This window comes from Paroedura picta, chromosome 9 (assembly GCF_049243985.1).
Source record: "Paroedura picta isolate Pp20150507F chromosome 9, Ppicta_v3.0, whole genome shotgun sequence".
In the NCBI taxonomy this organism is placed as follows: domain Eukaryota; kingdom Metazoa; phylum Chordata; class Lepidosauria; order Squamata; family Gekkonidae; genus Paroedura; species Paroedura picta.
This window is the reverse complement of record NC_135377.1, coordinates 55,959,358-55,972,091: the sequence shown is the minus strand read 5'-3', so window position 1 is coordinate 55,972,091 and position 12,734 is coordinate 55,959,358. Positions and strand designations below refer to the sequence as shown.

The 12,734-nt window shown below is 45.8% G+C and overlaps 1 protein-coding gene across 6 annotated transcripts in view; it reads left to right on the top strand.

Moving 5' to 3' along the window:
- Positions 1-12,734, top strand: part of NETO1 (neuropilin and tolloid like 1) — a 177,318-nt gene that overhangs the window by 37,007 nt on the left and 127,577 nt on the right. For 4 of the 6 annotated variants that reach the window (XM_077352888.1, XM_077352890.1, XM_077352892.1 and 1 more), the window contains exon 2: positions 12,256-12,309. In XM_077352888.1, coding sequence (XP_077209003.1) covers positions 12,256-12,309 — 54 coding nt within the window. Of the gene's footprint in view, positions 1-5,198; positions 6,335-12,255; positions 12,310-12,734 lie in introns of those variants that run through there. The other 2 variants (XM_077352889.1, XM_077352891.1) reach the window with 2 other exon arrangements.

Here is a 12,734-nt window from a genome sequence, read left to right as displayed (position 1 = left end):
GAAGAGAGAAGACAACATTTATTCATGTCATGAGTAAGTAATACTCTCTGCTTAAACAGTATGTCTACCTTCTCAGCCTGGGATTGGAAGCAGAGGTTGGACTGGCCCCGGAGGTCAAGAAAATTTTAACAACAATATAATACAAAAACCTTTAATGGCATCCAAAATATAGAGCAATATACAAATAATTTTGTCATATATATATGGGACATTGTCTCTATGGAATTCAAATTCGGAAAGCCTATCACAAATTTCAGCCTGAAAAACAAGGGGAGGAAATCCCAAATGCAGACAGCCTAGAGTCGGTTTGCAGTATCCAAAGGAAATCCAAAATGAGACTAAAATAAGGTATGTCTGCTAATGTGGAAACAGTCTCAAGGTGGATTGCAAAATGGGAAAAAAAGAACAATAGACACAATCCAGTATACAATAAAACAGAAGTACAGTACAATAAAACAATGCAATTTTTTAATTTACACAGGCACTAAAACTGCAACCCTGTTCCCTTTATAAAAAATGCCCTTAGTTGACAGCATTCATAAAATATGTATTCTGTCACTGAGCAATAGCCAAAATCAATTTGTCATTAAATCACTCTTGCTGTAGCTAGTTCTATCACATTTTGCTGTCAGGTACATTTCATAAGAAAAGTACAGTGAATGAATTGCTTCACAATATTCATAACATTCCTGATTTGGAATGAAAAGAGAGAGAGGACCTCTCTTTTTGCTTTTCAAGAATTGTTGTAAACACTCTACTTCTTTCCCCCCCCCCCCCATTATATTGCTGCCACACGCTTGCCATTGCTTTCTCCACAAAGGCTTCCTGTTGCTTCCTATCACTTACAAAGCGCTTCGAAGTTGCTAAATATTTCTCCATCTTTATTATGTTTGCCTCCACAGCAGTGATAGGAGGCAAGCCGTAAGAACCAGGCTAGAACAGTATGCTTTTGCAAATACAATAACTTTTCCCAGTGGTGCATGGCAAATGCTGCCTTGCCTATTACTGTGGACGTTACTGCCACTTTCTTTTTGTAATATCATTCCTGCTACAGCCAGGAGCTTAGCTCTTAGTCTGCTAGAACTGGCTATCTGCATGTATCACATGTTTCACAAATCTATGCATTGGTGCGATTAGGCATAGACCCCTCTGCCTCCCAGGTTGATTCAGTCCCTGCCGTCTACACAGAATGCGATTTCCATTTTGATTTGGGGCGATTTAAAGTTTCCTTCTGCAGCAAGAAGGATTGATCCGGAGTGACCCTACCTTTATTGTGTGATATCTTAGAGTGCTTTCAATGCTCAATATTTATAAAATCCAGATTGAAAAAGCAGGCTGTTTTGAATCTGGCCTTTGCTGTGTGGTAGAGAACCCCTGATTGGCCAAAGCTGGTCATGTGACAAACTTGCCTTAAAGGAGAAGCCCCTAATTTCTCTCAACTTCTGTCGATCTTGGATTTTCCCCCCCTCCTCTGCCTTCTTCGATCCTCTCCCCCCCCCCCCCAAGAAAAGAAAGAGGCTCCCTGTTTGGCTCCTCTCTCCCTTCCCCTTCAAGAACAGAAAGAAAGAAGCTTGGCTCCCCCCCCCCTTCTGAACTACCCTAACCACGTGCAGAACACTTTCCTGTTTCAATGGGGGGGGGGGGGAAGAGGAAGACCCGAGTTCAAATCGATCTGAATTCAACAGGATTTATAATGGAATAAACAAAGTAAGTGCAGACTCTGCCCTGGACTCTTTCCTGTCTAATAAGAAAGAGCTGCATCCATCTACTCTACTTCTCATTTTATATAGTTGACCAATAGACTAATGAGGGAAGGGATGATTAGGGAATTGCACTGTTCAGAAACCCATTCTCAGTATTTTCTTGGTTCTTATTGTATTTTGACTGATGTTTCTTGTGTCTTAAGGTACTGTAAAGCACCCTGTGGACATTCTATAAATAAATGAGCCAACCAAGAAAAATAAACTAGGGACAACTATTGGGAGTCATGTGTCAGGGTGCAAAAAGTGGATCCACAGTGACTTCCTGGATTTTTCTTTGCTATCTCCCCAAATCAAGGAGTTGAATAATTGTAAATGCATTGTGTCTAAAGAGGCATGGATCCAATCAAGGTTTTTGATGGTCTGGCATCTGCATAAATGTAACATTCTTGTGCTGGCCATGATTAAGTGAACCTTATTTGCGTCCACAAAATAGATCCAAACACACATTTAAATACAGCTGGCGCATACACCTGAGTGTGAAACTTGAGATATTAATATCTATTTGGGCAAGTGGATGCATCATCAGCTAGTGATAGCCATATATGTGCAATCAAATGAGTAACTCGAGCCATGGGAAACTGAAGGAGGAAAAATGAAGGCCCTCCCCTAGGGTACATGGTGGCCAATCCAGGATTTGAACCCCTATCTTCCAACTCCAACACTGCAGTTACACTACTTCTCCTTTACTCTTTTGCCTCACCAGGTGGCACACTACCCACAGCCAGAAGCAGTCCAAGCTAACCTGTGCAGAGAATTACTCTACAGTGTATGGCTCCCTTCCTGCACAACATATAGCATCCATCTGGCAAGAGGGAGACTATGGATTCTTACTGTGAGAAAAGACTATACAGCACATTTCCTTTCAGAACAGCCAATTCAGCAGTTTCCTTCCTGCTTATTTTGTGTGTGTGTGTGTGTACTGTAATCTTTTGTAAGCAAACCATAACTTGAAACTTAGCCATACTGATGCCTGCATTGCCCTGCAGGAGACTTTTACAGTTTCTTCACTCTTCTCCCCACTCTGCATTGTTCGTGACAACCTGCACTTCTCTGTGTGGCTCCAGAGGTGTTGCTTGTGTACGTGGGAGAAGGCAGATTAAGACGGTTGATCTTTTATAGGTCGAGTCAGCTGCCATTCATGTGTACTCCAGCCTGATCGGAAGGGGAGATTATGGACAAAACTGCTGACTGAATTTCATTGGTGGAACGAAGATTAATAAGACATGTTCTGGACAGCAAAGTGAAGGCTCTCCCAGAAAAAGGAGAGGAGAATGGAAGAATTTAGCACAGAGCCTCGAGGATTCAACAGGAATGTCATGCAGCTCAGGCAAAAGTGAGGGGAAAAGAAAATGACCTGTCAAAGTGACTTTCCATTCCTCCTGTACCTGGAATGTTGTTATTGACAGCACAGGTATCTGTGGCTGGTTTGATATGCAGCTGTGGATGACATAGGAGATCATTCTGACTTGTCACCTGAAACTGCAAGAGAAGGAACTAATCTGTGTGATAAATATAGTGTGAGCACCTTCCAAACATTTGGGGTGGTCTCTGGGCAATTCCACCTTCCACACAACCCACCACCTAAACAAAGTGACATGTGGTCCAGAGGTTGCAATATTTTGCATAGTTATGTGAGAGCTCTGCATGCAGGGATTACTTCCAAGTCGTTGTGCCTAGAAACCTGCCATCCAAACATGCAAAGGTTTCAGAAACTTCCCAGGATCTGCTTACAGCAAGATAGTTACATGTGTGATTGTGTCCACAAAAATGAAAAAGGGTCTTGTGGCCCCTTGACGCCCAACATCTAGGCAGAGGAATCCTAAATGGAAAGACACCCTTCTAAATCTACTGCAGTCAGTGTTCTTAGAAATATGTAGCTTCATTTAGCATTGCACTGCTGTTGTGCCAGATGCTTCCTTGGACTGGAGCCCTCTCCATCAAAGAAGATCCCTATGAGTGGCAGATGAAGAATACCTCTGATGAAGGCTCTGGTCTGTCCAATGCATTTCAGCAGTTCAGATCAGAAGTTGAGAGCAAGCTATAGAACCGTATCAGTATAAAAGGAATGATCTCAGGCCAATGGGGAGCCGAGTTTAATTCCAAAATGCCCAGAAGGTGGCCACTGATATCTTCTCAGTGGAACAATTAACCTGGGTGAGACGTCCTCCTATGATGCCTCTGGTACTCTAGGAAACGATACCCAATTCCTACCCAAGACAGCTTGTCCGGCTCTAGTCTCCAGGGACTTCTGGGACTCCTCTGCCCTTGGTTCCTGCTTTCAATTGCATTCTTTGCAAGCCTGTGTCTCCCTGCTTCTCCAAGCTACCCCATCCACCGCTTTGTTTTCTTGGGGAAGGTCGCTTGCAAGAGATCCGCTTTGTTTTCCGAAGCAGTAGGCGATCCACGTCCCACGACTGAGGAGCAGGCACCCAGAAGGCAGTGAGCCTGACAGAGGAGGACGGCTGTCCTCTGAGTGCCCCGGCACTTCCCGTCAAAGAAGCAGGACAGCTTTAGGGTGATCCATCGGCACTTTCTTGGGAGTGAGTCCCAGAGAAACGGGGGGGGGGGGGGGAAGAGGCTAGCTTACTTCCTGGTCAGGCAAAAGACCAGAGACTTCCCCCTGCCTTTGGGTTGTCATCCATGCGCAGGAATAGCCTTTGCAGCGTGGAAAAGAAGGTCCTCCTTGCTGCCCAGTCCCTTTGGTGTGTGATGAGTAGGACCCGCTTTCCTTCCCAGCACCCAGCCAAGTCTGTCCCTCTGCCAGGCACTGCTCTGGAAGCAGCAGGTGTTGTGGGGGGAGGAGCAGGCAGCCGGAAGAGTGCTTGGACGTCTCACCCCCCCCCCTTCCCGCCGCATCCCGTTCCTTAACTGGCAAATGATTGTGCCCGCTGGCTCTCTCCTCTCCACCCACTGCCCCTCCCCCGTGTTTCCACCCCCTCCTCTCCGATGCTTTTGGCAGCGGGGGCGGGGGGGGGCGTGGAGAGAGAGAGAGAGAGAGAGAGAGGGAGGCGGCAGCGGTTGAAGGACTTGGGAAATCCCCGCTTGTCAAAGGAGCGGGGGACTGCGGACTTTGCCCTTGGCAGCTGCGGTGGACTGGGACGAGCACCAGAAAGGGACCCGATGCCGTTTCCGACCTTCTGTGTACCTCCGCCCTTTTGATGTAGAGCTCTAGGTCTCCCTCCCCCCGCCCCCCCCTCCCCGGTCTCCTTCCTCGCCCTCGATCGCCTCCTTGCTCTCCGTCTCGTTGGGATGGTGCCTTGATGGGGAGGAATCCGCTCGAGAGAAGAGCGCTGGCAGCGGGAGCCGGCCCCCGGCCCCCCCGCCCTCCGCATTGATTGGAGGCGGCAATCCTCTGGCGCTCCGCGGCCAGAGGATTAACTGCGAAACTTTTATTGCGGCTCCCTCTCTCTCTCTCTCTCTCTCTCTCTCTCTCCCGCCCCCCTCCCTTGGAAACGGAAAGACTGCAGCTAGCGGGGTGACGATTCCCTTCTGGGAAGAGAGAAGGCAGTTGGGCAGAGGAGAAGACGAAGGAGGGAAGGAGGGAGGGAGCGAAGGACCCCAAGCGTGCCTTCGGGGGCAGGGGCTGAAGGAGGTCGAGGCAGGAGAGCCCCCTGCCCCTTCTCCGGCCTCGCTCTTCCAGGCTTTGGGCTGCTGGTCGGTAGGAGAAAGGAGGATCGCCCCCCCCCCCTCGGCCCGCCGAAGACCAGAGGTGGTGCTGCGCTTCCAGAGGCGCGCTCCACAGGCCGGGGCGGCTAAGGCTGCGAGGACAGGGGCGGGGGTCTGCTGGAAAGGCTTCCGACTCTCCCAGGAGCACCGCTTGGCGCAACGACATGACTTCCTCCGCCCTCGGCTAGCGCTGCCCCCCCTCCCGCCCCCCCGAATTTCCCTTTCAACTTCCCCCTTTGCCGTCTGGTTCTCTGTTCCCCCTCCGTCCCCTCCCCTCCCCTGCCCGGCAGAGACGCGAGCCTCGGGCACTGATGCCGGACCCCTGGGCGCTTCCTTCCACGCCGCGCAAGACCCCGGAGGACTGGGGGAGGTTGGCCTCGACGTTCTTCGGGAAAGACTTGGCTCTGCCTTGGGGATTGCACGAAGCTGGCGATTGAGGGGGGAGTTCCTGGCTGAGAGCGCGCGCGGGGGAGACCGGCCTCCTCTTCCCTCCCCCCGTGGATCCCGGCGCGGACGGCCAGCTCTTGGAGGCGGCCAGGGCTCTCGCTTGCCCCCCCCCCCCCTCCTGCTGCCGCCGCCGCCGCCGCCGCTTGCCCTTCCCGGCCAGTTATGCAGACTCCCCGCGGTGCTCGAAGTTGCTGCTGCCGCCGCCGCTGCTAGGATCCGATGCTGGAGCGAAGCGGCCGCGATGGGGGGCTGGTCGGCGTGAGAGCGGCGGAGAGCAGGAGACGGCGAGAGCGACGCCCGCGGAGGGTCGGCGGGCAGCGCGCGGCAGGGGCTTCGGACGGCTCCGCTCCCTCCTCTTCCCAGCGCCGGAAGCCCTCCCGTCTCTAAATGGAATTAGTGGAGAGCGAAGCCCCTGGTGTAAGGAACAGACATGATCCATGGGCGCAGCTTGTTTCACAGTGAGTAGACCCCCGCCTGCTCCTGCCTTGCGCCGGGCGCCCCTGCCCTCTTCGCCAGCGTCTCCTCCGGGGCAGGATTGGGACCGGCGCGGTAGAGGACTCGGATGCGGACAGCTTCGTGGCGCAGGTGTAAATCTCCGCACGCCGACCTCCCGCCTTCCTCGGCTAGGCCCGTCCGAAAGCGAGCTGGACAGTTGAGCCGGCCGACTAGACCCGTGGGTTTGTTGGGACCCGGAGGGACGAGCTTGGAGGGAGAGGAGGAGGGGAGGGACCTGCAGAACTCTCCGTACTTTTTCTCTTTTTTGGGGGAGGGGGTCTTTTTTGCCTATACTTGAGCTCTGAATTTCTTAGGCAGCGACGAGCACGCTAAAAAAAAAAAAATGCCTGGGGGTCAGCCGGTCCAGTGACAAGGGGATGGAGCCGCGTAAGGAGCGGAGGAGCAAGATGAGGCTGGCGACTCCGAGTCCTCGGTGACGGGCTGGGAGTCCCTCTCAGGCGTTCCAGTTGGACTTCCGAGCCAGTCTATTCAATGCAGCCACTGCCGGCTTTGCCTTTTCTACTTCCTAAAGGCAAATCCTGCGTAGGGACTGGGAGTCCTGGCACAAGAGTTGGGGCCAGTCCCGCAACATCAACATTAATCTTGTGCAGAGAAAGTCCATGGCGGCGCTTGGCATTGCTCAGGATTAACACTGTTGCGACTGCATCTGGACAGCCGTGGCCATCACCGTCAAGAAATGGGGCGGGGGGGGGGAGGAGAAGGGGTTATGATTCGGGCTTCCTCAGACTTTCTTTTGAAGAAGTGCTTTAGGGTAGGGCTGTGTGCTCACAAACCGTTCAGCGAGAGTTGTAAACTGTGTGTGTGTGTGTGGGGGGGGGGGGGGAGGGTCTGCACCGCGCCAAGTACTTGGGGTGCTGTCCATGGTGCTGAATGTGTCAGCGAACTTAGCATGTTATGAACGGTATCATTGACTCTTCTGGACCCTGGGCAGAGATGTATTAAAGTCAAAGGACATCGAATCCTACAATACAGAGTGCAATACTTGGGTTTAAGCCAATTTAATTCCATTTGAGTATGCCCTCGAAACATATGCAGAAATGCCTCTGATATTGGTGTTTTCTGCTGGTGAAGAAGGTAGGAGAGGGGTTTCCACTGACCACCAACAAAGCTAGGATGAGACACCAATCTGTTTGGGAGAATCAGATATATAGAAGGAGAGGGATATACCTTCTTCACCAGCAGAAAACACTAATATCAGAGGCACACATACTGATTTGTTTTGATTTTCCTTACCTTGCTGGAACTTGTATGGATAACATAAATAAGCAATAAGGCATTTGAACTGAAGTCACCAGCTACTCTTTATAACTCCATCTTCAAAGTGGGGGGGATGAAGATTTCAGGATAGCTGCTCTTATTAGTTACCTGTTTAGTTACCTTCATGAATAGGCAGTCCTTCCCCTTCCCCCATTGTACAGCTACCTTTGATGGAGGCCACACAAAGTCAAAAGACAAAAAGAAGGCAGGTTATTTTTGCATTTGTACTTTTCCAATCACGTGAGCAAAATTAATTTTAAAAGTTATGTGTAACCAGAGCTATTGTTAGCATGAAAGCTTTGCAATTAATAAGCATGTATAATTTTTATAACAGTTTTTAAAGTACAAATGCCCTTCAAATGCCTGTTCCATTGATTAGAATCAAAGGGACTCTGGCCAGTAACATAATTTTATATGGATTATGCTCTTTACCTTGATTGTGATCTGAATGGTCAACTGAAGGATGATACTATGCCCATTTTTCAGATGGAGACAAGTGAGTAATAAATAGAGGTTATATATCCAAGATTGTCTAAGGAAGTGGTAATTAACACAGTTTGAAAACAAAATCTGCCCAAACCAATTGTATCCACCACCAATTATATGTATAAAGGCTGTAGTACCATAGATACTTATACATACATACACTTTTTAGCCTTTTACATGGAAGTGCCACTAAAGTAGATATTTCTCTTGAGCTACATCCTTTAGCTCTGTACTTTTAAGTTATTGGAGTTAAGGATGTATGGTTCATCAGAATTTTTCAGTCTGAATAATGAAGATCATGTTATAAACTAATATAAATATTTTAAATGTTAGTTTTTAAAGTCAGTGTTTCATAGTATATTCTTCAGAGCAAAAACTTTTTTGGGGGAATTCTACCCTTTCCATGAATGATAAAGAAAAGGATGTTCCTTCTCTCTCTCTCTCTCTCTCTCTCTCTCTCTCTCTCTCTCTCTCTCTCTCTCTCTCTCTTTTGAATGCTTGATGCATCATTTACTCTATTCACAGTAGCTGTGTCACTACCTTATGTACTTTATGGAAAATAAAAAAGCATGGTTTAGGATCTATATTCAATGCATTTCAGTGAGTCAGTCTGTGTGCTTTCTCTTTAACTTTGTAGAACATATTCTGTAGCTCTTGGCATAAACCTTCTCTCAGTCTTGATTGGCCACTTTGGAGTTACATATCAACCATACTGGATAGCATTTATTAACAAAAAATCACACCAAGAAACAAGGCAACTGGATTGAATTTGCATACCCCCCCCCCTCTGATGGTCGCAGCTAGGTCACACACTTTTTATGAGTATTGGTACTCATTTCTAGTATAAAACAATGCGCATATCTTAAGATTTCTGAAAAGTTGCATAAGGATTTAAGGTGGAATGTATATGAATTTTCAAGGATATATAAGCTAAAACTAGTGCTTCCTCAATTTTTGATAGAGAAAAGTCCTGAATGGGAGTTGCCTCACTGCCAGAGTGTAAAATTCTTACCAGTATATGTAAGGCCTAGCATTTAGTAGGCCAGGTCTAGAAAGCTGTATATTGGTGGGACATGTCCACTCTAGGTTTTGGACTTTACAGCATGATTAATCACATTTCCTGGTAGCCACAATGAAGACAAAGTGATATTCACTAGGAATATCCACTCAACAGTTTCTTCACATTTTACCTGCAAGTCTATTAGTCTGAAGATATTAGAATGGGTGTAGGTCAGAGGAGTTTAGTCTACATTTACTCAGTGGACAATAATCTGTTAACATCCCTAAATATAAACAAGAATCATAATCAATTTCATATATAACTCTGCAACCATATAATAATCATGTTCAGTTTTTAAAGTTCTCAATCTGTAAACTCCATTGACATATAAAGAGCTAGTATTTATATTATTTAGCAACTTGTGCTGTATTTCCTTTAATAAGCTCAAAGTTCTACATAAAACACACATTAGTAAATGGGTAACTACACTATACTCCTGCTTCAAACTCATTACTTACAGAATCCTATGTATTGCAACTATCTATCTTTGCGAAGGGGGAAAAAGTATAGAAAGCCATGCAAGATCTGTATAGGAAGCAAAAACTGCAAGCATCATTTGCATTTTCTCTTGCAAATGCTATGCAGTAAATGTATTCTTAAATACTAATGACAATATGGATATTACACAAACAGACCTTGCAGTTTACAGAAAGTTATATTCTCAATCAGTTTCCATTATTCCAGTATTCCCTTCACTGAGTCAGCTCTCCTTCCCCACCCCCAGAAGTACTTTGCCAGTACAAACCCTCCTAAAGGGAATTTCTGCAGCCAAGATTGCTGAGATGTGCAGCAGAGCCTCTGAGAAAGATTCCATCTCACTCTCAAAAGCCAATCCAAACAGCATATAAAAACAAATTACATGATCAGGCCCGGTTTCATGGGTTCCTAAAACTTTGATCACACAACCCTCCTTCCTGATTGCTTCAGAATTGCTCAGTGCATCAGGTTGCAAATCAACTGCTCACCTCAGTCTTACTTTACTGTAATTGTTATGGTCCTTGGCTAACATGGAGCAACTGAATCATTGAAGAATGAGGAGATGAAAAGGTTCTAAAGACTAGTTATTCTAATCCTGTTGGTAGAGACACAATCCCACGTCCTGCTTTTCCAACAGATTTGTTTTATATTGACTGCATTATACAGTGTGCTAACTAGAAAGTCAGTTTAAAAAAACCACATATGAACATTACCTAAAACAATGCTATCGAAAGAGGTGTCTTGGTGAAGATTTAAAGTCTGTCATTTCTTCGTAAGTATTGGCAACTGTTTATAAAAAGGGGAAAAAGTGTAAAAGATACACCGCTATGGTAAAGAAAGCAGGAAATCATTCCACAACTTTTGCATTCTAATCCAGCAAGTAAAACCTGGGCATTGAGTTGATGTAGATATGCATATCAGTGCTCAACCAACATCCTTTGAACTCAAAATATATGTTTGATACAGATGGGTATATACATACCATCCAGGCCAACTAGATACATGGACTGAGTGCATCAAAACAGTAGTGCATCAAAATTAATTTATCATTTAGGGCATAGTCATTTTATTTATTTAATTATTTTTTTATTTAACAGTTTTTTAGACCACCACTCCCCAAGCTGGCTTGGGATGCTTCCCATCAAACATTTGACATACATCATCTTATAAAATCACAATTAAAACATCAGATAAAACCTTGTAGTGCTCCATTACCCTGCCTGTTAATTGGTCAACCCATCTCTTAATCCTTTTAATTAACTTCACGGATGTTGTACATTTCATCTTTCAGTTTAATGATGGGAATGCCTGGAGATGCATGGAGGGAGGCCCATAGCTTTGTTGGTGAGTGGCTGACCATTGAGCCAGAAGCTCAGTAGCCATGTGGGCAAGATTTCCAGGAAAATAAAATTAGGGGAATGGCTCAGTAGATGATTCAGTGCAGTCAAACCAGACAGAGATTTAGGTGCAGAGCTCTAGGAGTCTATAGAAAATTATGTTTGTTAGTATTGACTTGAACTGAGGAGCCTAGCAAGAAGCAGTAGCTATATAGTATCAGAAGGCTGTCAGTAGCTACACAAGATTTGGATCTGATTGGACATATAGGTTGCAGTATACTTTTTCAGCCAAGGGTCAGGCCAGCAGTTCCTTTAGCCTATGCAGTGCTTTCATAGCATAGTGATTATGTATCTGCTGCCAGGTGATAATTTACAGGTATCAACAGGAGACTCAGATTGTAATGTAGACTGAAACTAGCCTTTTCCTCTTGACAGATAATGTGGTTCAACAATTAGGAGAAAAGATCTACATTAATATTCATTTACAATGCGAATATTCATTTACAATTCATTTACAGTGTCCTCTTAGCAGAGTTATCTCCTTCTATACCCATTGAAATCAACTGGCTTAGAAATCAACTGTTGTTAAGATGGCACAATTAATTTGTGTGGCACACCTTTGAATAATATTTTGGCTGACAATTTATATTCCAACTGGGTTGCCCACATACATCTACCAGCACTTAAGAAGGACTGCAGTGCTACAAAAGGGATCCAAATGGACCAAAGATAATATTTGCAAAATACTATATTGAAAAATGCATTGGGCATTCATTGTCTGGAGATATGCAGCTTTCGTTATGCAGATGATGACATTGTGATTTGGCTTGAATGGATCCAATAAGGTAAATCAGCAAGCACAGGCTATGATCTGATGTCTTTTGTGTAAGCTGAATGTCAGACAGTAATAACATAAATAATGGTGGCAGTGAAGAATACACTGTCTTCAGCACTCACTATGAGCATGGCTTTAATGTTTGGATCATAGCCTGGAGCACTCCATAAAGTAGTCCCCAGCATAATTCAGGCAAAGAAATCTGAACACGAGGTGGGGGGCGGGCACCAGCAGACTGCAGCTCATCACAGAATTGATCCTGATCAGCACTAAGAGACCATTGATTTCTAAATGCAGCACCAAAAGGTGGTTCCTTGCTTGTTGCGTTCTTACCTTGGAAATGGAATATTATATTTGTGTTGCTGTAACTAGCTCAATGTTGCAAGTAATAGGTTTCTTTTTCTTTTTCAGTTGTAGCAAGTTTTATCATCCTACATTGGGCTGGGGCAACAAAAAAAGGAGCAGGTATGTTTTCACAAGATATATCCTCAATGTCTGGACTCTTTAAATTATAACTTTTAAAAACACTATTGCAGGTATTGACTTTTTTTTTAAGTAACAAAACTGGTGCCATGATATTATTGCATTCTAGGGCAGGCCTGTGCAGATCTGCATGTGGTGTGTGGGCCCTTGCATCAAGGTCAGGAAATGACAGGCTGGAATAAGAATATGTTCTCCACACTGCACAGTTCACATTTGAGCAAGGTTAGATGGCAGAACCTACATTTATAGAACCAGTCAGGAAATCCACAAGTTTGAAAGAAGATAAAATAGTCTTAGAGCACCCCTACCCTACCCCCCCCCCTGCCCCAGCTACATAGTAAAACCATTCGGAGAGCCAGCATGGTGTAGAAGTTAAGAGAGGTGGCCTCCAATCTGTAGAGCCCGGT